Source organism: Syngnathus floridae, chromosome 1 (assembly GCF_059516105.1).
Source record: "Syngnathus floridae isolate MCC-2025c chromosome 1, RoL_Sflo_1.0, whole genome shotgun sequence".
NCBI classification, from domain to species: Eukaryota; Metazoa; Chordata; class Actinopteri; order Syngnathiformes; family Syngnathidae; genus Syngnathus; species Syngnathus floridae.
The window spans coordinates 27,118,612-27,145,896 of NC_142413.1; the positions used below are offsets into that span (position 1 = coordinate 27,118,612).

Below are 27,285 nucleotides of genomic sequence, written 5' to 3' on the forward strand. Positions count from 1 at the left end.
AACGTACCCACGTAAGGACTACCGGCATCATTAGCGGTGATAATTTCTAAGTGACACGGAGGACAAAGAGTTTGAAGGAATTAAGGATTTGGAGTGACATAGAAGGTTTGAAAAACTATTCTGGCTTTTACTCACGCCCGGTCCTACTCTACTGAGTGGGGGCCGGCGCTCGGCCGAGTGGCTGTCTGCGAACGGTGCATGGGGCTCGGACATGGCATTTATGCACGCCCGGTCCTATGCCATGGAGCTATCGTCTCTGGAAGTCCACGCCGCCACACGCTTGTAAGTTTGTTTTGTTTAATAAAGAGCCGTTTACCAAACCCACGTCTATCCTTGTACTTTGTTAACGCTACAATATAGTTATATACTAGGTCTGTGGAATAAAGACGAGGCTGACGTCAGGGCGCACGTGCGGCGATGTTGACAAAGGATGAGGAATTTGATCGATGGATTTAATGGATTTAAAGTGCACAGATGGTTTGATAATATTATTGGCTTATATTATAGTTATTTGAAATATAGTTTCAAATAATAACGATAGATATATCGTTATATGAGCCTGTGGAATATTTTGAAGTGCAAGCGCCCTCAGCCGCGCGCACCCATTGTTGACAAAGAACGATCGATGGATTTAATGAATTGGAGTGACACCGATGGTTTTATAAACATGTTATTCATTTAATAGTTGTCCTTAATCACTCTATGTTACGTCAGGCCCGTTCTCAGCTCTTTGTTTGTGTTTGTCACGTTAGCATACCTATCGTTTAGCCTGTTGTTGCTATTTAATGAATCTGAGTGACACCGATGGTTTTATAAACATGTTATTCATGTAATAGTTGTCCTTAATCACTCTATATGTTACGTCAGGCCCGTTCTCAGCTCTTTGTTTGTGTTTGTCACGTTAGCATACCTATCGTTTAGCCTGTTGTTGCCATTTAATGAATTGGAGTGACACCGATGGTTTTATAAACATGTAATAGTTGTCCTTAATCACTCTATATGTTACGTCTGGTCCGTTCTCAGCTCTTTGTTTGTGTTTGTCACGTGAGCATACCTATCGTTTAGCCTGTTGTTGCTATCGTTTAGCCTGTTGTTGCTTGTTCATGACTGTTTTTGGTGTGGGATTTTGTCGAATAAATTGCGCCCCAAAATGCGACTTATACTCCGGAGCGACTTAGATATGTTTTTTTTTCACTTTTTGGGGCATTTTATGGCTGGTGCGACTTATACTCCGGAACGACTTATCGTCCGGAAAATACGGTATATTAAATGGTTGCTTGAATGTGTTTAAGTAAGCCCGAATGCTACCAAAATTTTTGTATAGATTGCGGCTATTGAAATGGATAATAGATAGCTTATCTTTTGTTAAGATGTCCATATTGTACTGATCATTGCTGTAATAATAACATGTGTTGTTTGTGGTGGAGAAGAAATTATTGTCTGGGTCGATGTCCTGATCTATGACCAGAGTGCTGCTTTCACTGTAATCAAACGTTAGTTGGAGTTGTTCATGTTCTTGTATCCACTGTTACATGTCCATTGTTGCTTGATGTAAATTGAGTTGTGTCCCTGAGCATTATGTTTGTGTTTTGTGTTGTTACCTCCATTCAGTTCCAAGTCCACTCCAGTTGATTTTCTATTGAGGATACTTATCCGAGCTTTTCCAGTTCCTCAATACTCCTCACCATCAGTATCTTGGCCTTTTCTAGTGATCCATTAAGCTTGATGTATATCTTGCAATTTCTGGTCCATGTACTCTGTATTTTTTTTTCATTCTTCTCAAGTGACGTGCTTTCATTGCAATATCCGCATTGGTCTTTGTCAAAAGTTCATTGATGTAGATGTCTGTGCCTTTGACAACTTACCCTGCTTTATAAGTGCAAGTTTGTGCTTCCTGTTGACACATTTCAGAATGACTGCTGGCTTGTCTTTACTGTTTCTTCCGGGCAGTGGATGACATGCTTCAACCTGGTTGGAGTCCATAGTTATTCCTTTAGTTTGCAGAAACTCAGCTACCTGTTGCTCGGCTGAGCTTGCATGTTGCTCACAGCCATCGTTACCTGCCGTCACTGCCCTTGTATAAGATATAGGTTTAATTGCTATTCTCGTGGTGACAATGTCATTTATTCTTGTATATTGCTCAATGTCCGCTACCCGACTTTCAAGGTAGGCAAGCCGCTTGTCCTTCTCAGCATTGATCATACGGAGCATCTTTAGCTCTTCCACCAGTGCCAAGATGTTTTTCTACTGCATCCTTACAGCAGAAACTTCTTACGAAAGGAAGTCAAGGGTCCTCGACCTCCTCCGTGGACATGGTTAGGTTTTTTTTCGGCCCCAAATTACTCACGTTGGTCGCAGCTATCTCTTTGACAGCTCAATCGGCTGTTCCTCGGTAAATCAGCTGTTAGCAGTCTGCTAACAAACTCGTGGGTTCTGCTTAGATCGGTTACGTTTTCTTGTATTTCCTTTCACTAAACAGCACAGGGATGGTTCGTATGTGGCAACAAATTAACAACAGAAACTGCACAGGAATGGACCGTCTGTGGCAACAAAGTTACAACAAAAAACTGCACAGGAATGGATCGTCTGTGGCAAAAAAAAAGTGACAAAAGTGACAAAAAAAGATCTTCTTGAACTCCTCCACGTTCAAAGTTCCACTGGGTCCTTGTTTGATGAAAAATTATTTGCATAAAGGAATGTGCTCCGCTTTTGCTCTTCGCCGTGGCGATCATACAATAGCCGCTTCCGCATATATGTGTTCCAGTTGTCGCCAGTTGTTCAACTGAAAATGCTGAACGCTTGCTTTATGCTGAATGCTTTATAAAACAACGAATGATTTATAAAGGAAAATCTTGAAAATTATTAGGGGTGCCCAAACTTTTGCATACGACTGTATAACATCCATCCATCCATGTGCTGAATAAATAATGAATAAATAACACAACAAATAAATAAATAAGAGGAGCAAAAAGGAACAAGTGAGCGTACAGCAGACATTCCCGAAAATAGCGCAACAGTGCCGCACGCTACGCAGAAGGGGGTAGCGAGTTCAGGGCCCTAACAGCCTGGAGAAAGAAGCTGTTGGCGAGTCTGGTGGTGCGGGAGCGCAGGCTCCTGTACCTCTTCCCAGAGGGCAGAAGGTCAAACAAGGAGTGAGCCGGGTGACTCACATCTCTGGCAATCGAGGTTGCCTTGCGGGCGAGATGGGAGGTGTAAATGTCCTTCAGGGAGGGAAGCGAAGCACCAATAATCTTACCAGCCGTATTCACTATGCGCTGCAGGGCCTTCAAGTTCTGTTCAGTGCAGTTACCACCCCAGACAGCGATGCAACTGGTGAGGACGCTCTCAATGGTGCCACGGTAGACAGGACTGCCTGAGGAGCACATGCACGCCTGAGCTTCCGCAGGAAGTACAGGCGGCGCTGAGCTTTCTTTGCCAGTGACGCGGTGTTTGCGGACCAGTAGAGGTCCTCACTGATGTGCACCCCCAGGAACTTGGTGCAGCTCACCCTCTCCACCACAGCACCGTCGATAATCAGCGGCAGGTGTTTTGTGTGACCCTTCCGGAAGTCAACAACGATTTCCTTGGTCTTGTATACCTTCAGCAGGAGGTTGTTGTCCCTGCACCACGTGGTAAGAAGGTCAACTTCCGACCTGTACCGAGTCTCGTCGCCCTTCGTGATGAGACCCACCAGAGTCGTGTCGTCAGCAAACTTCACTATGCGGTTGTCGCTGTAGGTCGCAGTGCAGTCATGCGTCAGCTGGGTGAAGAGCAATGGACTGAGCACGCAGCCCTGGGGGGCCCCCGTGCTCAGCGTGATGCTGGCGGAGATTTTGTCGCCAACACGCACCACCTGAGGCCTCTGACAGAGGAAGTCCAGTAGCCAGTTGCAGAGGGAGGTACTGAGGCCCAGCTCGTCGAGTTTGCAGATGAGTCGCTGTGGCACAATGGTGTTGAAGGCAGAGCTGAAGTCCACAAACAGCAACCTCACATATGAGTCCTTTCTCTCCAGTTGGGTGAGGGCCGAGTGGAGGGCAGAGCAGATGGCATCCTCAGAGGACCGTTTGGCTCGGTACGCAAACTGGAAGGGGTCTATGGTGGGGGGGGAGAATGGATCTGATGTGCTCCATGACAAGCCGCTCAAAGCACTTCATGATGATGGGCGTCAGTGCCACGGGGCGGTCGTCATTGAAGCAGGACGGAGCAGGATTCTTCGGCACAGGTACGATAGTGGCAGCCTAGAAACACGAAGGGACGATGGCCTGCTGCAGGGAAATGTTCAAGATTCAAGAGTTTTTTTATTCGCCATGTTTGAGCGTGCCAAACAAGGAATTTGACTTCGGTAAATCACAGCCTCTGTTCAACATTTAGGTGACTAACAACAACACTCAGGACACGTGAAAAATGGAAGATATTCTCAAACATCCCCTGATCTTAAACTCCCAAGAGGGCAAGGAAAAACTCAAAACTCCAGCTTGGGGAAATGAGAAACCTTGAGAAGAGACCACAGATTGGAGGGTCCCTCTTCTAGGATGACCAGACTGTAATGGATGCAGAGAGGACACATAGTACGAACAGTGTAGACAAAAAAGGTGTGGAGAGCAGGATGTTATTGCACAGTAATGACTCTGAGACTCTAAGAGTGGTGTGAGTTCATCAGAGCAACAGCCTGGGGGAAGAAGCTGTCTCTGTGTCTGCTGGTTTTAGTGTACAGAGCTCTATAACGCCGTCCGGAGGGGAGTAGTTCAAACAGACTGCAACCTGGGTAAGAAGGGTCTGTTGAGATGTTACTTGCACGTTTCCTGGTCCTGGACAGGTACAAGTCTTGCATAGATGGGAGGTTGATTCCAATTATCTTTTCTGCAGTCCTTATTGTCCGTTGCAGTCTGTGCTTGTCTTGTTTGGAGGCCGATCCAAACCAGACAGTGATGGAGGTGCAGAGGACAGACTGGATAATGGCAGTGTAGAAGGTCTTCAGCAGCTCCCGCGGCAAGTTGAACTTCTTGAGCTGTCTCGGGAAGTACAGCCTCTGCTGGGCCTTCTTCCGGACAGAGTCTATGTGGCCGGTCCATTTCAGGTCCCGAGAGATTGTGGTTCCCAGGAACTTGAAGGTGTCTGTTGAGAGAATAGTATTACTGCGGATAGTGAGGGGTGAAAGTGGTGAAGGGCCTCGCCTGAAGTCCACTGTCATCTCCACGGTCTTGAGCGGGTTCAGCTCCAGGTTGTTTTGGCTGCACCAGTGGACCAGCCGCTCCACCTCCTGTCTGTACGCAGTCTCATCACCGTTCTGGATCAGTCCGATGAGAGTGGTGTCGTCTGCATACTTCAGGAGCTTCACAGGAGAGTCACCTGCGGAGAAACCATTGGTGTAGAGGGAGAAGAGCAGTGGGGAGAGGACACACCCCTGAGGGGCTCCAGTATTGGTGGTCCGGGTGTCAGATGTGATGCTCCCCAGCCTCACACGCTGTCTCCTGTTGGTCAGAAAACTGGTGATCCACTGACAGGTGGAGGCAGGCACCACGAGCTGGATGAGCTTCTGTTGGAGGATGTCAGGAGCGATGGTGTTGAACGCCGAGCTGAAGTCCACAAACAGGATCCTGGCGTAGGTTCCCGGGGTGTCCAGGTGTTGCAGGATGTAGTGCAGTCCCATGTTGACCACATCATCCACCGACCTCTTTGCCCGGTAGGCAAACTGGAGGGGGTCCAGCAGGGGGCCCGTGACATCCTTCAGGCGGTTCAGCACTAACCTCTCGAAATATTTCATGACCACAGATGTCAGTGCAACAGGTCTATAGTCATTCAGACCTGTGATGGCGGGCTTCTTGGCCACTGGAACGATGGTGGAGCTCTTGAAGCACGAGGGCACCTCACACAGCTCCAGGGAACGATTGAAGATCCGTGCAAAGGTGGGCGCCAGCTGCTCAGCGCAGACTTTCAAGCAGGAAGGTGACACGCCATCTGGGCCCGGTGCCTTCCTGATCTTTTGTCTCCGGAACATCTGGCGCACTTCCTCCTCGCTGAGCTGGAGTGCGGGCGCGGCCACTGCAAGAGAGAGAGTCGGTGACCACGGTAATGGAGGTGTGGACAGAGCAGTTGTGGGGGGAGGTGAGTATGTAGATTGTGCTGCAGGAGGTCCCGTTGTGTGGGAGGACCGATCAAACCTGCAGTAGAACCTGTTTAGCTGGTTAGCAAGCCTTGGGCTCTCCACAGGACAGGGGGTTCGTTTCTTGAAGCCCGTGATGCTCTGCAGACCTTTCCACACTGTTGAGGGATCAGGATTGGCAGAGAGGTGTCTCTCCAGGCTCTCCAGGCTCCGTGAAGACACCCATCAGCTCCCCAGCGCAGTCCTTCAGCGCTCGACCTGGGATGTGGTCAGGCCCTGCCGCCTTACGGGTGTTGATAGCGGCAAGTCCCCTTCTCACGCTGTCGGCAGAGAGGCACAGGGGCTGCTCGTGTGGAGGGGGAGTGGTCTTCAGTGGGCAAGTGCTGTTCTGAGCGTCGAAGCGAGCAAAGAAGCGGTTAAGATCGTTGAGCAGACGGACGTTGCCCTCACAGCTCTGCGACGTGGGCTTGTAGTCCTGATGGTCTGAATGCCCTGCCAAAGGCTCCGTTCGTCCCTGCTGTCCTTGAAGTGGGCGGTAATCTTGCAAGAGAACGCCCTTTTCGCTTTCTTGATGCCCTGGGACAGGTCGGCCCTCGCTGCCCTCAAGCCAGCCTCATCCCCCGCTCTGAAGGCTTTGTCCCTGGCCCTCAGCAGCCTGAGGACAGCCCCCGTCAGCCATGGCTTCCAGTTAGCCCTAGTGATGATGGATTTCGAGTGAGTCACATCATCAATGTACTTAGTGATGTAAGAGGAAACAGATTCAGTATACTCCTCTATGTCTGTCGTTGGAAGTGGCCGCCCGCTTAAACATGTCCCAGTCAGTAGTGCCAAAGCAGTCTCGAAGCGCATCAGAGGCACCCTCAGGCCACACCCGAACCCGCTTGTGAACCGGCCTCGACGCCTTCACCCTTTGTCTGTATGCGGGCAAAAGCATAACAGTGAGATGGTCAGAAGGTCCAAGATGGGGGAGGGGGGCGGCCTTGAAAGCTCCTTTATGTGTAGAGTCGGTCAGGTCCAGGAAGCTGTCACCACGTGTTGGAAAATTAACATGCTGGTGAAGCCTCGGAAAAACAGACTTTGGGTCAGCATGATTAAAGTCCCCAGCGAAGATGGTGAAACCGTCAGGGTGCGCCGTCTGTTGTTCACTGACAGCCTGGTACAGTTCACTAAGAGCCGCGATCCTGTCGCCCTCGATGTTGGAAGGCGGGATGTATACCGCGGCTAGCAGAATCGCAGTAAATTCCCTCGGCAGGTAAAAAGGACAGCACTTAATGATCACAAACTCCGCCAGTGGCGAGCAGTGCCTGCATAGCACGACGGAGTCCCGGCACCATTCGTCACGGATGTAGACGCATATTCCACCTCCTTGCGACTTTCCCCCTCTCACAATGGCACGGTCCGCCCGATAGCACGCTAGCCGCTCCAGATGCACATTAGAGTCCGGAATGTTGACAGTCAACCAAGTCTCAGTGAACACGAGCACACAGCAGTTACGCACTGTCCGGTTCGTAGATCTCAGCAGGCGAATGTAATCCTTCTTGTTGTCCAGCGAACAAACATTCACCAGAAGAATGGAAAGCACGGCCGGGCGAGCTGGGTTGGCCGCCAGCCTGGCCCGGACGCCTCCACGCTTGCCCCTCTTCTGCCTCCTCGCACACCTCTTCCGACGCTTTCCAACCGGGGGAGGAATAGCAGGCGAGTCCGGCGACGCTCCAGGACGGAGCAGTCCGAGCGCCCTTAATGTCTCTGCATCAAAGTCCAGAACGCCACAAAACTAACTTTCGCCGATGTCGAGCAGAACCTGCCTGCTGTACTTGTAGCATGAGTTAGTACGACGAGACAAACACTCATCAAACGAACAAAACACCGTACGGGCGGGACAGAGAGAGGTCGCTGCGTGTGCACGCGCCCCCATCTTGATATATCATTTATATATCGTTATATGGGCCTGTGGAATATTTTGAAGTGCAACCGCCGTCAGCGGCGCGCACCCGGCCGGCATTGTTGAGATAAAGGACGATTGATGGATTTAATGAATTGGAGTGACACAGATGGTTTTATAAACGTGTTATTCATGTAATAGTTATTTGAATAACTAAGAATGTTACGTCAGGCCTGTTCTCAGCTCTTCGTTTGTGTTTATGTCACGTTAGCATACCTATAGTTTAGCCTTAGATTTTGTCGAATAGATTTCCCCCAAAATGTGATTTATACTCCGGAGCGACTTATATATGTTTTTTTTTTTCACGTTATATGGCTAATGCGACCTATATTCCGGAGCGACTTTTAGTCGGAAAAATACGGTTTTTACTATTATTTGTTTTCTTTAATTTCTTATTTATTTAAATGAATAAGAATGTTTCTGAAAGTCAGTTTGACTTTAAAATGTTTGCAAAAAGTTTAAAAAAACATAATAAAGTGTTTAAAAATACAATAAAGGTTCAGAACAGTCTTGTGTGGATATTGTAACAATATATTTTCTCTACATCGCGTTTTCACCTATCGCAGGTGGTCTTGGAACCAATTATCTGTGATAAATGAGGGATCACAGTACCCTCAGTGGCTGGTGAGCAAAAAAGGCAATGTCAAGCCTGCTTATCTCAACCAGTATTCAAACGCAAATATGTTTAGTCCACAGCAAAGATAAAAGAATGGCCTCACTTTTGGAGTGGATTGTCCAAGTAAAAACCAGAAATCTCTTCCCTGTATTCATCTTTTGATCCATCCATCCATTTTCTGTACTGCTTTGTGTCCACGGGGGTTGCGGGCGTGCTGGAGCCTATCCCAGCAATCATCGGGAAGTGGGCGTGGGACACCCTGAACCGGTTGCCAGCCAATCGCAGGGCACACAGAGACGAACAACCATCCGCACTCACACTAACACCTAGGGGCAATTTGGAGTGCTCAATCGGCCTACCAAGCATATTTTTGGGATGTGGGAGGAAACCGGAGTGCCCGGAGAAGACCCACACGGGCACGGGGAGAACATGCAAACGCCACACACGCCGCCTCATCTTTTGATGTAATCTCCAAATAGTTTTAGTCTACACCAAAGTTAAAGAATTTGGTCTGACTTTAGATTATTAGTGTGTGTGCACACACAAATATGTATATGTGTGTGTGCGTGGGGGGGCACTTCATTTAATTTGCTCAAGTCTGTTGACATTTCTAATCATTCGTGATTTGTTTTAGGTCTTGGTGGATTTCATTTTCCTGCCCCCACTCTTCCACTGGCCAGGAATTTTGACTCGCTTTTCACCCAATTTAATAAGTTTGCTTTCACCTCACTGGAGAATAACGACATGTCTACAAATATTCTTGCTGAGCTTCACAAATTTTATCAGGCAAGTATATTTAAAGAAGTGAGTGTTTACTATTTTCTCTCTTTACTTGTAGACACAAGGCAATCTCTTTGATTAGTAATGTATTTTGTGATGTGCTTGTTTCAGTATGGAGATGCAATCATGTCTGCTAAAGAAAATGGAAAAAAAGGATTTTTATACCTGCCGTCTTCCGGTATTTCTGTTGACTGTGTTGACCAGAGTCCTGTTGGTAGGTAACACTATACATACTCTGGCTACTAATATTTGGTTTAGTTCAAATAGTAGTGCTCTCTGTTGTATGACGAATGTTCGTATTTAAAGTGCCCTAAAAATAGACTAAAGCGGCAATGTTGGCATGGTTTGGGTCTATTCATTTGAAATGTAAACACTACACGGATCAGCTGTACTAAGTTCATCTTGTTTTTCCTTTTTAATCACTTCACTGGTTCTTTTATATCAAACAAATTATTTTAGGTGCATTACCTAAAATGCACCTAAAATAATTTGTTTTATATAAAAGAACCAGTGAAGTGACTACACGGATCAGTGTGCACCCACTTCAAAAAGCTAGCTTTTTGGAGTTGAATCCATATTGCAGTGATGATAGAAACAGATTTAAGAAATTGTATGTTGTTAGAGATTTGCTCACTCCAACTTATTTTGCAGGAACCACACGGGAGACAAGTAAGTCCTTTTAGACACCTGCAGGTGGAGAGTCCATTCGTCGCTGTGCGTGCAGCGATGTTCGAATGGAGGTCTGAACTCTCCACCCTGCAAGGGCATATTTATTAAGAGAAACAGAGTTGGGGGATGAGTAGGCTGAGTAGAAAGCGCCTGTCCTCTAGTCTAAACATGTCAGTGGATGTTTTACGACCTTGTGATAAAGAGGACAAGGTAGGGTATTTATTACCTGTTGCATTCCAACATAATCCTACGATAAAGATAACCTGGAAAACCCTGACATCTCCCTCCTGTTTTATCATGTGATTATGCCACCCCAAACAACAAAGACAAGTAAGAAAAAACATATATATGTATAATGAAGAAAGAAGAATAGTAAAAACAAAAAACAACAAACAATGATAGCAACACTTCCCAGTGAAGATGAGGCATTACCTCAATACCCCAGATCAAACTTATTGTGTAAGCGAAAAACCTGCTGGCCAGATGTTATTAGCAGGAAAATTCTTACACGGTCCCTCTGCCTTAGGCGACCAGAATGCTATCAATAAAAAATAAAAAGAAAAACACAGAAACAGTACATCAGTGTATCCATTACTTGCGAAGCATATTTGATGGTCAAATCAACAAGTTTCCGTAATACATGCTCAACAGAACAGCATCTACGCAATCCACGTCCCATTATCATTATCACATCTGTCACGTCTAAGAAGTTGTATATGTGCTCGTGTTCCCGTCAGCTGATGATGTTCTAGTCTGTAGGTGTGTTCTGTCACACACACTGGCGCACACACTCGTGTCCAGTTGGCAGGCAGCATCGGACAACTCTCGTGACCACAAAACCATGATCCATTCTGAACAGGCACATGCACTCATAGGATGCAGGTGAGGCAGTTCTTCTGAACTTCTGGATGAAGTAGGTCCCGTCCGATGGTGCAGCCATGTTGGTAGTAGAGCCCTTACACCTTGAAAACGGCTCTCTCATCCTGGCACACAGCGGTGATGTCCAAAGCTCCCATCCAGTTTCCTCCTGGAGAGCAGTCGTCGTTAATGCATCTGTGGGTCCTGTTACCTTGGATGTAACATGTGTAATTCACCCCAGCTGGTCTCTCTGTGTAGGCTACTTATGGTATTGTTCATCCTCTAACAGTCACATTGAGATTTGCCCAGAAGAGTTCATCATAGGCACCGTCTGCAAGTCCAGAGTGGGATGGGTCGGCATCACTGATTGTGACAGCTCGGTGTTGATATCTAACTCCTCCCATGAATGCCATACATTTCGCTTCAGTGACATTCATTGCTCTTGCCTCCAAGTGACCTTGTGTGGAGGAAGATGGGAGTTTCGAACACACATAACACCCCTCCCGTGTGTGAGCTCTCACAGTGACCTTTACATACCGGTACCAAGTGTTGGTTTCGTATGGCTTCAAAGTTCTCATCGTGTGACCATCGTTTTCCATGGTCAACATTGTCATTTGGTGTGTTCAGATGAGTCCATAGACCATAGCACGCTCCAACCACAACGCAGCAGAGGATCCATCTGGCATATGGATCCCCATTGCTACTAGGATAGCAGAGACACCGGGACATCCCCTCGCCTAGCGGAGTGGGGATCGTTGTTCGCTCCACCATCATTGAGACGCCCCACCACCCCGAATTAGGGGTCCAGCACTCTCTGGAACTTGCAGTGGCTGAGGTGAATCCAACTGGGCCGTACAGCGATCGTCACTGCGGTAGTCAGCAAGACTTGGAATGCCCCCCCCCCCCGCCGTGGCTGGCCCAGTTCTTTCTTTTGATGACCTTGATGTAGACCCAGTCTCCTGGATTGATGGGGTTGTCGACCTGTGAGGAGGAAAGATCAGGCGGCAGTAAATTTGTCTTTGACACAGTTTGAGCGTCCTGATCATATAATCTGCCAAGGAGTGCTCTTCATCTGTTGTTTGCAACACTCGTAGTCAATTGTAGTGCCCATTTAACTGGCAAATAGGAGTGTTTGCGGGAAGAGTTTGAACACCTCCTAATGATTCCCTTTAACCAAAGACTACTTATGACAGGGGCGTTCCCATTTATTGCCTCCTGGTTTAAAAGAGATTGTCTTACCCATGCCTTCTTTCTCCTCACACGCTCGCACCCACATAGGGTGTGCACACACACACACATCTGCACGCACACATACACAAAACGGCATACAAAGTTCAGACGAACGACAACAGACTGTCACAACTTTACAGAGAGTACGCACGAACACAGAACACACAGACAAAGGGATTCTAATCCATCTCTCATGTAGCTTCTTTTGATAGAATCTCCTATCTGTAACTGTATAGCAGACGTCCATCCATCCATCCATCCATCCATCTTCTTCCGCTTATCCGGGGTCGGGTCGCGGGGGCAGCAGCTTTAGGAGGGACTCCCAGACTTCCCTCTCCCCAGCCACTTCATCCAGCTCATCCCGGGGGATCCCAAGGCGTTCCCAGGCCAGCTGAGAGACATAGTCTCTCCAGCACGTCCTGGAACGTCCCCGGGGTCTCCTACCGGTGGGACATGCCCGGAACACCTCCCCAGGGAGGCGTCCAGAAGGCATCCTGATAAGATGCTCGAGCCACCTCATCTGGCTCCTCTCAACGTGGAGGAGTAGCGACTCTACTCCGAGTCTCTCCCGGATGACTGAGCTTCTCACCCTATCTCTAAGGGAGAGCCCGGACATCCTGCGGAGAAAACTCATTTCGGCCGCTTGTATCCGGGATCTCGTTCTTTCGGTCACGACCCATAGCTCGTGACCATAGGTGAGGGTAGGAGCGTAAATCGACCGGTAAATTGAGAGCTTTGCCTTTTGGCTCAGCTCTCTCTTCACCACAACGGACCGGTACAGGGTCCGCATTACTGCCGACGCTGCACCAATCAGCCTGTCGATCTCGTGCTCCATCCTCCCCTCATTCGTGAACAAGACTCCAAGATACTTGAACTCCTCCACTTGGGGCAGGATCTCATCCCCGATCCGGAGAGGGCATTCAACCCTTTTCCGATCGAGGACCATGGACTCGGATTTGGAGGTGCTGACCCTCATCCCGACCGCTTCAGACTCGGCTGCGAACCGTTCCAGCGAGAGCTGGAGATCACGGCCTGAAGAAGCCAACAGCACCACGTCATCTGCAAAAAGCAGAGACGCCATGCTGAGGTCCCCAAACCGGACCCCCTCAACGCCTCGGCTGCGCCTAGAAATTCTGTCCATAAAAATTATGAACAGAATCGGTGACAAAGGGCAGCCTTGGCGGAGTCCAACCCTCACTGGGAACGAATCCGACTTACTACCGGAAATGCGGACCAGACTCCGGCATCGGTGATACAGCGACCAAACCGCCCTTATCAGTTGGCTCGGCACCCCGTACTCCCGAAGCACCCTCCACAGAACCTCCCGAGGGACACTGTCGAACGCCTTCTCCAAGTCCACAAAACACATGTGGACTGGTTGGGCGAACTCCCATGCACCCTCGAGGATCCTACCGAGGGTGTAGAGCTGGTCCACTGTTCCACGGCCAGGACGAAAGCCACACTGCTCCTCCTGAATCCGAGGTTCGACCTCCCGACGGACCCTCCTCTCCAGCACCCCTGAATAGACCTTACCAGGGAGGCTGAGGAGTGTGATTCCCCTGTAATTGGAACACACCCTCCGGTCCCCCTTCTTAAAGAGGGGAACCACCACCCCAGTCTGCCAATCCAGAGGCACTGTCCCCGATGTCCACGCAACGTTGTAGAGGCGTGTCAGCCATGACAGCCCCACAACATCCAGAACCTTTAAGAGCTCCGGGCGGATCTCATCCACCCCCGGGGCCTTGCCACCGAGGAGTTTTTTAACTACCTCAGTGACTTCGACCCCAGAGATTGGAGAATCCGCCTAAGAGTCTCCAGGCCCTGCTTCCTCAATGGAAGGCGTGTAGGTGGAATTGAGGAGGTCTTCGAAGTATTCTACCCACCGACTCACGACGTCCCGAGTCGAGGTCAGCAGCACGCATCCCCACTGTAAACAGTGTTGACGTTGCACTGCTTCCCCCTCCTGAGACGCCGGATGGTGGACCAGAATTTCCTCGAAGCCGTCCGAAAGTCATTCTCCATGGCCTCACCAAACTCCTCCCACGCCCGGGTTTTTGCCTCAGCACCCGCTGAAGCCGCGTTCCGCTTGGCCATCCGGTACCTGTCAGCTGCCTCCGGAGTCCCGCAGGCCAAAACGGCCCGATAGGACTCCTTCTTCAGCTTGACGGCATCCCTTACCGCCGGTGTCCACCAGCGGGTTCGGGGATTGCCGCCACGACAGGCACCAACGACCTTACGGCCACAGCTCCGGTCGGCCGCCTCAACAATGGAGGCGCGGAACATGGTCCACTCAGACTCAATGTCCCCCGCCTCCCCCGGGATGTGGGAAAAGCTCTGCCGGAGGTGGGAGTTGAAGCTCTTCCTGACAGGAGATTCTGCCAGACGTTCCCAGCAGACCCTCACAGAGCGTTTGGGTCTGCCAGGTCGGACCGGCATCTTCCCCCACCATTGGAGCCAACCCACCACCAGGTGTTTATCAGTTGACAGCTCCGCCCCTCTCTTCGCCCGAGTGTCCAAAACATGCGGCCGCAAACCCGATGACACGATTACAAAGTCGATCATCGAACTGCGGCCTAGGGTGTCCTGGTGCCAAGTGCACACATGGACACCCTTATGCTTGAACATGGTGTTCATTATTGAAAATCCATATCGAGCACAGAAGTCCAACAATAGAACACCGCTCGGGTTCAGATCGGGGGGGGGCGTTCCTCCCAATCACGCCCTTCCAGGTCTTACTGTCATTGCCCACGTGAGCATTGAAGTCACCCAGTAGAACGATGGAGTCCCCAGAAGGAGCGCTCTCCAGCACTTCCTCCAGGGACCCCAAGAAGGGTGGGTACTCTGAGCTGCCGTTTGGTGCATAGACACAAACAACAGTCAGGACCCGTCCCCCCACCCAAAGGCGGAGGGAGGCTACCCTCTCGTTCACCGGGGTGAACCCTAATATGCAGGCGCCCAGCCGGGGGGCAATAAGTATACCCACACCTGCTCGACGCCTCTCACCGTGGGCAACTCCAGAGTGGAAGAGAGTCCAGCCCCTCTCGAGAGGGCTTGTACCGGAACCCAAACTGTGCGTGGAGGCTAGTCCGACTATATCTAGTCGGAATTTTTCTGCCTCGCACACCAGCTCGGGCTCCTTTCCAGCCAGAGAGGTGACATTCCATGTCCCAAGAGCCAGCTTCTGCAGCCTGGGATCAGACCGCCAAGGTCCCTGCCTTTGGCTGCCGCCCAGCTCACATTGCACCCGACCCCTTCGGCCCCTCCCACAGGTGGTGAGCCCATGGGAAGGGGGATCCACGTTTCCTTTTCGGGCTATGCCCGGCCGGGCCCCAAGGGCGAAGGCCCGGCCACCAGACACTCGCCTTCGAGCCCCGCCTCCAGGCCTGGCTCCAGTGGGGGGCCCCGGTGACCCGCGTCCGGGCGAGGGAAAACGAAGTCCATTTATTTCAATCGTGTATAGCAGACGTTTTAGCATATAATCCCATACTCTGCTCTCTCGCTTCTACTTTTTCATGTCGGTGCAGTCGTAGGTGGCCCCTATTGCAGTCATTGTCTTGTTAACTGTCGCCTTGTGCGACTCCTATGCATGATTGTGTGAATGTCAAAAATTGAACGTACCTAACTTTCTGACCATCCAACCTCCACTGTGGTACAAAAAACCTTACTATTGTATTGAGTAGGTACATTGAGCAACCTAGCTTCCTCCTGACTGCCAAATGTCCTGTTCTAAAATTTATATAACTCGACCTCTACGTCTTAAGCTTGATGAGCCAAAATATTAGATCTTGCTCTTGTTTCCTACCGTTTTAGACTATTTGTTTTATTCAAATTCGTTCAATCTCTGATTATAATGCTTTTCTCTGTAGCCCTACGTATTTTTCAATTTTTTTTATTTATTTATCAAATCTCCTCAGTTCTATCAAACTCGGTGTACAATGAACCTCCCTTCCACTTTGAACCAAGCTCCACCAAATTTGGTAACGCCGTAGCAAGGAGTGCGATTTGGTCGTCGGTCCATATCTTTTTGCCGCACTTCACCCACTTTGTTGCTTCAGAGCGACCCCATCCATCACTCTTGAATGAGTCCATTGTTCAAATGAGTCAATTTTCATCATTGTGAGTTCCTCCGCTTCTCACTGTCTTTTCTCGTCCCCGAGGATGTTGTCTGTCCTCCGGAGTGTACTTGTCCCCCTCCAAGCACAACAGCAGTCTTTTCTTGTCCTTCGCCAAAGGTCAAAGGTGCTTCAGAGCCAGGCACTATTTTGTAGTTGTTCACGGCTGAAGGCGAAGTCTCGGATTGGGTTTCAGGGACCCTGACACTGAGAATGACAGGCTGGGACATCAAACTTGTAAGACTATCTCCAAATGTAGCTGCTTCCATCAATTTGCTGGTAACGTTTGCTTTGTTTTGACCTGCCCCACTATCCCTCCTCTTGAGCAATGTGACACGCACCATGGCTCAATATTGCTGCCCATTTGCATAGGTTCTTTGGTAGGGTAGGTCATTTATATATGCCATTCTCTAATCTTGCCCCTCTTTTCATCCATAATTGAATTTCACTCTATGGACTTTGTCGCTGCACATCTTTAAAAATGTTTCAGTGATCTAATCTGCTTCTTGTGTATATAAAATTTGAAGTGTCCTTTGCGCTGCAGCTTTGTGGAATCTGTCTGCAAGCTTGTTACCTCTTGACACCTTATCAGTCTCGTGTGTGTGTGTACTGCACACGTTCATATAGCTACTTTTCGTGGCAATTGGACTGTTTTGACAACTAGCTTAGCAAGTAAATGGATGGCCTCCCCGAATGGGGCTCCCCATTCAGCTAGCAACTGATTAGACATTTTCACTTTCTTGTAGTTTCTTTCGTTACTTTTCAATCGTTTTCTCATTGTTTATCACAAGAATCTTAGAAATTTGAATACAAATCAAAACGTATTTTTTATTTTACTCAATTGTATGATTTAGAGAATCCATATGTAGTAAATTGTTGTATTACTACATATGATTTCATCATCATTTAATTTGACTTTCTTTCCAAAACGCTTCTTAATTTCTCAGTTCACACATCTTCTACATGTGTTAATGGTTCTCCTTTTTTTTTTCTCGAAAAACTACGTGGTTTTTTTTAGCATTCAACCTGCTCAAAATCACTCTTTCATCAAAGTCGCTCTACTAATTTTCTATAGTAGTCGCCAACGGCTTCAACCATTCAACCTTTCATTCAGGCAATCATTAATCAATGCTCATCATATGCATCTCACTCAGTCTCCAAAAAGGAGTCTTCCTATCACATTGGTCCCAATTCATCCAAGCTCACCACACAACATTCATATATCATTTTCAACTAAGGTTTTCCTGGTAGAACAATCCACCAATTCAAAAAAAAAAAAACTTAACTAAAACAAACAACTGGCAAATTAATCTGAATTTTTCTTTGTTTTTAAATTTGAAGAACTCAAACTCTCAGATTTACCGTATTTGCCGGTGTATTGGTCGACCTTTTTCGAGCCAAAATCGACCGAAAAAAATCGACCTCGACTTATACACCGAGTCATAAAATTTAACTTCGTATTCATCGCTTCAAATGTGATGGTAACCAAGGCCGTTTCTCATGCATCTCATTGTGCGTTGCACTTAGAAAATTTGAACCGGGCGGCGTGCGCGAGTACGCGGCCCGCTGGAAGTCGAATGAGGCTCCGCGATTTCATCCGCGGTGCTTATAAAGTGCCGATCCGCTCGGCGGGAGCTATTTTCGGCCACTTGGCGCGTGCGCACGGTCTCCCGGATGTGCCGGGCGGCGTGCGCGAGCTCGCCGGCCGCTGGAAGTCGAATGAGGCTCCACGATCTCCTCCGCGGTGCTTATAAACAGCCGATCCGCTCGGCGGGAGCTATTTTCGGCCACTTGGCGCGTGCGCACGGCCTCCCGGATGTGCCGGGCGGCGTGCGCGAGCTCGCCGGCCGCTGGAAGTCGAATGAGGCTTCGCGATTTCATCCGCGGTGCTTATAAAGTGCCGATCCGCTCGGCGGGAGCTATTTTCGGCCACTTGGCGCGTGCGCACGGCCTCCCGGATGTGCCGGGCGGCGTGCGCAAGCTCGCCGGCCGCTGGAAGTCGAATGAGGCTCCGCGATCTCCTCCCATTGCTTATAAACAGCCGATCCGCTCGGCGGGAGCTATTTTCGGCCACTTGGCGCGTGCGCACAACCTCCCGGATGTGCCGGGCGGCGTGCGCGAGCTCGCCGGCCGCTGGAAGTCGAATGAGGCTCCGCGATTTCATCCGCGGTGCTTATAAAGTGCCGATCCGCTCAGCGGGAGCTATTTTCGGCCACTTGGCGCATGCGCACGGCCTCCTGGATGTGCCGGGCGGCGTGCACGAGCTCGCCGGCCGTTGGAAGTCAAATGAGGCTCCGCGATCTCCTCCGCTTTGCTTATAAACAGCCGATCCGCTCGGCTGGAGCTATTTCCGGCCACTGCGCATGCGCACGGCCTCCCGGAATTTGAACACATTTCGTCAATAAATTTCGCATATTTCTGATTGAATTTTGAAGTTTAATATAATGCAACAATTGAGCTCGACTTATACAAAGGATATATGATAAAATTATACACCGAGTCCACTTATACACCGGCAAATACGGTAGCTTGCATTTAGAATTTTGTATAATCTTATAACACAACCAATCAATTATTCCTATTAAATGTAGCATTGCAAAATCTTAAATTCACAATTTAGCTTTTTCCAATTCCTGAAAGCATGTTTTGTAGTTTTTTTTTTTCTTCGAATTTCTCATGTGGGCTCGACACTTAACATGCACTAGTGTGGATTAGTTTCTGCTTGCAAACAGATTTCTCTCTTTTCCTCTCATTTTTTTCTGTCAAATTGTTTCTGTTCTGCGGTGTAAATTGAATAGACAACAGTCTAGCAAATTTCTTTATACTAAAAGTTTAGCCAATCTTCATCAATTTAACACATACGTACACACATGCACAGCTCTCGCGTGCGGAAGGTAGGTCCCAGCACCAATGATTCGTCACAGGCTGGCCATATCCTGTGGTCGATCATGAGCTGGTCCCTTCCATGCACACGAGGACAGCACATTCTAATTTTATTTATTTATCTTCTAGAAGCAAGTTGCATTTCTTTACCACTTGATTTGCATATTTTAACTTTAGTGTAACACAATTTGATCTCTAGTCATTTGTAATTTGCCACCTCAAAAATATTATTATTATTATTATTATTATTATTATTAAACTCCTCTTGCCCCTCGCTTGAGCCGCGGCTTGAGCTGCGGCCTTGCACCTGCTCACAGGGGCCTTATTGTGTCCTGGTCTGACAAACACTTATGACCTCATCAGTTTTCATCTTTCTAGCTTTTGTCTCTTGAATTCGTTCTCATCTCTTTGTGAAGATTTCAACCACACTCTAGCACTTCTACCACTTCAGCATGTATTGCATACAATTAAGAAATCTACTTGCCATGAACTTCTCATCTCAAAGAAGAGCAGAGCAAGAGATTTACAGTTCTTAGTTCCCATCTTAATTTTAGTAGTTTTACAATTTTTTTTCAATTTTTTTTTTCTTTGAGGATCCTCAATGCAGGTTTAAATTGACCTTTCAACATATTACTAGCCTGTTTTTTTGCCGTGGATCAACACTAGAACTGCTTTTTAGTCAATTTATCCTACCAGTCACAAACTCAATCACACAAACTCCAGCGCTTTTTTTTAGGCCTCATAGCTCGGACAAACCAAAGCCGTATCTCATAGCTCGGACAAACCAAAGCCGTATCTCATAGCTCGGACAAACCAAAGCCGTATCTCATAGCTCGGACAAACCAAAGCCGTATCTCATACCTCGGACAAACCAAAGCCGTATCTCATAGCTCGGACAAACCAAAGCCGTATCTCATAGCTCGGACAAACCAAAGCCGTATCTCATAGCTCGGACAAACCAAAGCCGTATCTCATAGCTCGGACAAACCAAAGCCGTATCTCATAGCTCGGACAAACCAAAGCCGTATCTCATGGCTCGGACAAATCAAAGCCGTATCTCTCGTGCACCTGTGTTGTTTTTTTACGCGTTTCACAAACAACAACACAATCACACAACTTCAGGCCTTTAACTTGCTTGTCCCCTGGTTCGTTGCACTGCCGGGTCCCGTCAATCCACCTCTGTCAGACGAAGGCAGACCTAAGATGCTGGCCCAGCGAAGAATTCTCTTCCCAGGACTTTCTTCTCCAGGTCCTCCTAATGGACGCTGGCTTGTCGACAATGCAGCACGTCCTTCTTCGTCAGACAGATAGCGGGTATGAGGGATCCCGGGTTTCGGCACCAAAATGTTAGAGATTCACTCACTCCAACTTATTTTGCAGGAACCACACGGGAGACAAGTAAGTCCTTTTAGACACCTGCAGGTGGAGAGTCCATTCGTCGCTGTGCGTGCAGCGATGTTCGAATGGAGGTCTGAACTCTCCACCCTGCAAGGGCATATTTATTAAGAGAAACAGAGTGGGGGGGATGAGTAGGCTGAGTAGAAAGCCCTTGTCCTCTAGTATAAACATGTCAGGGGATGTTTTACGACCTTGTGATAAAGAGGACAAGGTAGGGTATGTATTACCTGTTGCATTCCAACATAATCCTACGATAAAGATAACCTGGAAAACCCTGACATATGTTAATACTCACCTCTGGTTAAAATCTTTTATACCGTATTTTCACGATGATAAGGCGCACATAAACGCCTTTAATTTTCTCAAAAAAAAAGGTGCACCATTTAAGAAGGGCGCCTTTTGTGTTGACCAAATTCCAAAATCTGTAAAGTTCGTTTTGTGTGGCTTCCGTAATATACAGGCGTAGACATAGATCGGGACAAAAAAAACAATCAGAGGACTAGACGTAACACAGAGTACGTACCTTCGCCGCCATTGTTTTGTGTGGCTTCCGCTAGAGATGCACCGATCAGATATCTGGATCGGATATCGGTCCCGATATCAACAAAATAGATGGATCGGGTATCGGAAAATGCAGCCGATCTGTGAGCCGATCCTTTCCTTAATCTATTGGGACGTGGGCTACGTCATACGTCAGCAGCACGTGTGCCGCATGCCACGAGAGTTTTCTAAACAAACGCAAACATGGAGCGAACGAAAGAGTCAGCTGTGTGGAGGTACTTTAAACTGAACACGCCAACTAGTTCGACGGCAGTTTGTAATGTCTGCAAAGCTAATGTTGCCAGGGGTGGTGGTAGTACTGCCAGTTATAGTACTACCAATTTAATTAAGTATCTCCAGAAACACTATGCAACGGAGCACCAGGAGTTCCAGCTGTTGAGCAGATCTAAGGGAGCGGGAGGTGGACCTACACGGCAGTTAACGTTAGCAGATGCACTGCAAAGACGGGAGAAATTCCCAGGCAATAGCGCAAAAGCTATGAGAATTACTGAGAAAGTGCTGGAATTCATGGTTTTGGATGGACAACCGATGAGTGTTGTTGAAAACGAGGGCTTCCGACGTTTACTTGAGCACCTGGAGCCACGGTACAATTTGCCATCGCGCAAGTATTTTTCTGAGACTGTACTGTCAGAAATGTATGAGAAAGTGTGCGAACACATGTTTACATTGCTTGATTATTGTATTTGACCAAGTCACTTGTTTATTCTCTTGTCCCGATGCTATATTTTATTTTTCCACATGTAGAGGTATGTAACTTGTTAAATCAACCATAATATCGGATCGGTATCGGGTATCGACCAATACGCAAAGCCACGGCATCGGGATCGGTATCGAAACTGAAAAAGCCGGATCGGTGCATCTCTAGCTTCCGCCACGTAGATCAGGACAAAAAAAACAATCACAGGACTAGACGTGTCACGTAAAGGAGTACGTACCTTCGCCGCCATTGTTTTGTGTGGCTTCTGCCACACAGAGACGTAATACAGGCACCCGATGAACCAATCAGAGGACAATACGTTTTACATTGATCGGGTTGGTAAACCAATCAGACGACTAGATGTAACACGTAGAGGAGTACGTACCTCCGCCATCATCGGTAAATAAATACTATTGTTTGAGCAAAGTACGTACCTCCGCCACCATTGATAAATAAATTCTACCGTTTGTGCAAATCTGCATAGTTGTTTAGTGTGGCTTCCGCCACACAGACATAATAAACAGGCGTAATATGTAGACCCGATGAACCAATCAGAGGACATTACATTTTACGTAGAAAGGGGCAGTAAACCAATCAGAAGACTTCATGTAAGATGTAGAGTATGTACCTCCGTTGCCATTGATAAATAAATACGATCGTTTGTGCATAGAAAACAACATTATGACCCTCTAAAATGGCATAGACAAAGAGGCATGCTTACGACGCACAATTCAAGCTTCCTGGAAAGCCAGGATCATTGCCGAAGAGCAACGTGACAACGACGAGACAATGGCGAGGGAATTTGGCATGTCAGATGGCGAACTTGCCCAACAGTTTAATTTGGATACAGAAGATGAGGACTTGAACGAATTTGCGTATGAATATCGATCGACAATAATTTGAGTACAGTAGAGTACATGGTTAAACAGTAGAATAAAGTACAACCGAACTCACTTTCTTGCTCCCGTGACGTTTTTTGTGTACTGTAAATAATGGCAAGCATGCGCCCTATGATGCGGTGCACCCTATGTGTGTGTTAGATACAGTAATGGCACACATAACTGAGACTGCGCCTTTTAGTACAGTGTGTCCTTTGGTCATGAAAATACGGTATTCATTTTTTGCTTGACTTTGCTCTCCTTGCCTTACATTGGGGTCATTTTTACATTGCAGAATAAATGAATTAGTCAGAAAAATACTCACTGTATGGTTTTGCAGCAAAACACCCCTCCAGATTACAGCAATTACAGTCCCTGACAGAAGTTCTGTAGTTCCACTATGTTGTAGAAAAAAAGCTTGTAACTGTTTGACAATGAATACAATTTATTGATGAAGTTATCAGGAACAGCAAAGAATGTCTTACATGCCTCCTAGAGTTCATCTAGAATTTTTTGGTTTTGTCTTCCAAGCTTCCCATTTCATTCTCCCCCAAACATGCTCAATTATGTTCATGTCTAGTGACTGGGCTGGCCAGTCCTAGAGCACCTCGATCTTTTTTGCCTTGAGGAACTTTGATGTAGAGATGGATGTATGAGATAGAGCACCTGCTGCAAAATTTGACCCCGTTTATGATTGAGAATGTAAGAGGTAGCTAATACTTCTAGATATTTTAGGCTATTGATATTGCCTTCCACCTTGCAAATGTTTCGCACACACCCATATTGAATGTAACCCCAGACACTAGTCTTTCCACCACCAAACCTAACTGTTTGCTGGGTGAATCTTGGATCCATACGGGCTCCAGTAGGTCTCATGCAGTATTTGCGGCAGTTGTGGTGTAATTCAACTTTAGACTCATCTGAGAAATCCACCTTTCTGCCACTTTTCTAGTGTCCGTCCATTTAGCAGGCTGTGGGCCTTGGCAAATTCTACACGTTTTTTTAATTGCCTTTTGTTTAGGGCTGTGTTGGGTTGACAACATTTATCTGAAATCAATCTCGGAGACGGTAGGTCTTTCTTGGCTTGGCGTTTTCTCCTGCGCAGAAGGGCGCATCCCAGACACACGCAGCAAGTGTGACTGAGACTCGCGCTTTGCTCTGAGTTTCAGCCGTGCTTTTATTGAGAGAGAAACAAAGGGGCAAGTGTACATGGTCGAGTAGGTTTCCAGACAGGAAAAACATTCCATAGCTATATCCATTACCACAGAACACAGGGGGTACTCTTATGGACGGGGCAGTATGGACGTCTCTTGACCATTAGTTCAACACAGACGTTGTCTTTAGTGCCTCTGGGAATACATTGCTGTGCCGTACTCATGACCTTTGTCTGCTTCAGCCGTCCCATGACAATCACATGATCTGCACATGTCTAGCTAACTGTGGGGCTTATTGTATAGCGCGGCTAATGACTGCCATATGCCCCCAAGTCATTTTCACGAGGCCGGATACTGCAGAGAATCTTGCACACAAAAGTAGTTACATAGAATCCAATGATAAAAAGTATATCATTTCCAACATTCCCCCCTGTTTAACATTGGAATTCATGGGAAAACAAAACATCAACTAATAACTACATATGTGTATAAATGAGTATATGCTTACACAATATAGTATAGTACCATCAAAAAGCATGAAAGTTTACATTCCAGAGTTTATCAGAACTACAGCTCTCCATTCGGCTTTGGCTAAGTTCGTCATAATGGAATGTTTTTTCCCTTTTTTTTTTTTTTGGATCATTAATAGGAAGAAAAATAGACAGGTAGGTGATTTACGCAAGGTGGTCCCACTCATCTTGTTCACGCTGGACCAACATGATATTCTGGACAGCAAACGCTGATGTCAACATTTTAGTTATCATGTGACGAATACAAGGTATGATGCACGATGTAAAAATACAGAGAAATAACAGTATGGCAACTAAAACAATTGCAACCTTCAAGAGAAGTTGCCTCCAATCACCGTAAAACAGCCACCAAAAGGGATGGGCATCCTTGGCTGGAGCTTCATCTTGGGACATAGCCTTACGGAGGTTCCGAAGTCCTTGTAGCGCATATTCGATGTGGGTGTCATTTTCTCCTGGGATGTAGGTACAACAGGAAGTACCAACTATTTCACACACACCTCCTTTTTCAGCAGTCAGGAGGTCCAAAACCATTCGGGACTGTAGTGCCATTATTCTCAGAGCCTGTAGCTCTGTCTGGTAACCTGTAAGGGCTTCAAGAGTAAAACAAAGCTCTTCAACCTGTAGTCCATGGTTTCTATTCTGAGAATAGTTTTAGCCACACCCGCCTGTGGAAAGAGTGTGAGCGCCACCTTTTGTCCTGTGCTCCAAAGCTTGTATTCATCTGGTACGTCTGAGCCCCAGACACTGTCGTAGGGACGGAAGGTGGGAGCCACAGCTGCACGGGTCTTTCGTTGATGATGTTCCTGAAAATGTGTCAGACTGAGGAACACAGTGTGATCTGACACATATACGGGGGCACATGTGCCATCCCATCGTCCGGGAAGGACTGCGTAGCCTCGGCGACCACAGAGCCACCATCCCCCTTCGATGATAGAATGGGGATTTTCGCCTCCTGCTAGGATTTGTCTGATTGCTACTGTGGTATTCATCGAGGTTTCGCCGGTACCTTCTAGAAGTGCGGTGGTGATGCAGCGCTTTGTATCTCCCACCTTTATTCCATCAACACGTCTTCGTCGGAAGCACAAGGGATGTGAGATGGCTTTACTCACTTCGAGAGTCACTGGAGCGGGTGTGACAACAGAACTTTTTGCCACTATTGTGAATGGCCTGGAGATGTTGTAACAGGGATGGGTGGCCAGTTGTGCATCGTTAATTCCTGACCGTTTCAGTCCTTCGAGGGGATCAAACCCAAAAGCCCTTAGTAATGCGAAACACCATCCATTTTTCTCTGGCATCGGTCGGGCATGTAGGACGGGCTGTTGACTTGATCGTGGCATTATGGAACATACGTAACATTCAGTTTGGTTGGATACTTTGGCCAACATTGACACATACTGGTACCACATGTTGTCTGCATGTGGTATATCTGGGTTTATCGTTATATACTTTGTCAACAGTTCGGTCGTCATTCTCTTGATTCGGGTGGGAGTTCCCCTTTCCCCTTGGGGACCCTGGACACTCCATGTCATCGGCAAGCATGCTACAGCCACAGCACAGACAAGCACTCCTCTGAGTGCCATTTTCTGTTCAGTTCCACAGAGCCACCTGAACCCCCAGGGAGCTAAATGGTCAGGATTCTTAGATCTTCACCGGTTTGAGACTGATGCCAAACTATAATTGACACCCCCTTTGTAGCCGGACTTCGTCCTGACCGGGGCCTAGGGGTTAAGCACTCTCTGCAGCTTACAGTGGCTGAGATGTATCCAGGTGGGTCTTTCTGCAATCTTGACAGCGGTGGGTGTGGCGAGTAGGACTTGGAATGGTCCCTCCCACCGGGGTGAAGACCACGTCTTTCTCTTGATTACTTTGATGAAAACCCAGTCGCCTGGTTTCGCTGAGTCATCCTGTGGGGATAAAGGAGTGGAGGGCAGTAAATTTGCATTTGAGACTTCTTTCATTTGCATGGTTTTGATCATGTAGTCAGCTAAAGTTAGCTCTTCTGTGGCTATGTCTAGATCATGTGAGAACAGAGGGAGCCTGTATGCTCTGCCATGAATGATCTCATAAGGGGTTAAACCCTTGCTACAGGGCGTAATCCTCATATAGAGTTTTACCAAATCTAGACATTCGGGCCATGGTCTTCCTGTTTCTGCCATGCATTTGGTTAGTCTAGTTTTAATTGTTCCATTTGTCCTTTCAACAAGGCCAGCGCTCGATGGATGATAGGAACAATGATTTTCTAATGTAATCTGCAAATGTTCAGCCATTTTGTTAATGACTGAATTGACAAAATGTGGCCCATTGTCGCTGTAAATGGTCTCTGGGATGCCATAGTTGGGAATGATGGTCTTGCAGATAGCCTTTGCTACTGTTATAGCATCTGCATTTTTTGCTGGGACTATTTCTGTCCACCTTGAAAAGGAATCGATTAGGACTAAACAGTATTTGTACAGTCCACACCTGTTTAGTTCTATGAAGTCCATATGCAACATTTGAAACGGGTATGTTGGTTCCAGGAATTTTCCTCTTTTAGGCCTTACGTTCCCTTGTGGATTATTTCTTATGCATACTTCACATGCTCTACAAAAAAGTTTTGAGTACAAATTGAAACCGTATGTTGTAAAGTGTTGTGATATTAGCTCCTGCATCCCCCCTGTCGACACATGAGTACTTCCATGTGTCGAAATCGCAGCTGCTTTAAAAAGGGATTTAGGGAGAACAGGCTTATCATTTACAACGTATATGTCTTTGTCTGTCAGTTGTGCACCTTTAGCTGTCCACATTTTCTGTTCCTGTTTAGGGGCTAAATGTTGCATATCATGCAGAATCTGTGTATTTATTAGTTCCTCCTTATCTGACGGCAAGCTCAGAAAT

The 27,285-nt window shown here is 47.5% G+C and overlaps 1 protein-coding gene and 1 pseudogene across 11 annotated transcripts in view; one reads left to right on the forward strand and one right to left on the reverse strand.

The window, feature by feature from the left end:
• Positions 1–27,285, forward strand: part of tctn1 (tectonic family member 1) — a 232,908-nt gene that overhangs the window by 86,932 nt on the left and 118,691 nt on the right. For 10 of the 11 annotated variants that reach the window (XR_015861783.1, XR_015861782.1, XM_088392270.1 and 7 more), the window contains 2 exons: positions 9,296–9,447; positions 9,553–9,655. Coding sequence is in view for 9 of the 11 variants with exons in the window: in XM_088392270.1 (XP_088248396.1) it covers positions 9,296–9,447; positions 9,553–9,655 (255 nt within the window). In the remaining 2 variants the exon portion in view is untranslated. Of the gene's footprint in view, positions 1–116; positions 283–9,295; positions 9,448–9,552; positions 9,656–27,285 lie in introns of those variants that run through there. The other variant, XM_088392320.1, reaches the window with a different exon arrangement.
• On the reverse strand, positions 24,510–26,097 carry LOC148404759 (uncharacterized; annotated as a pseudogene).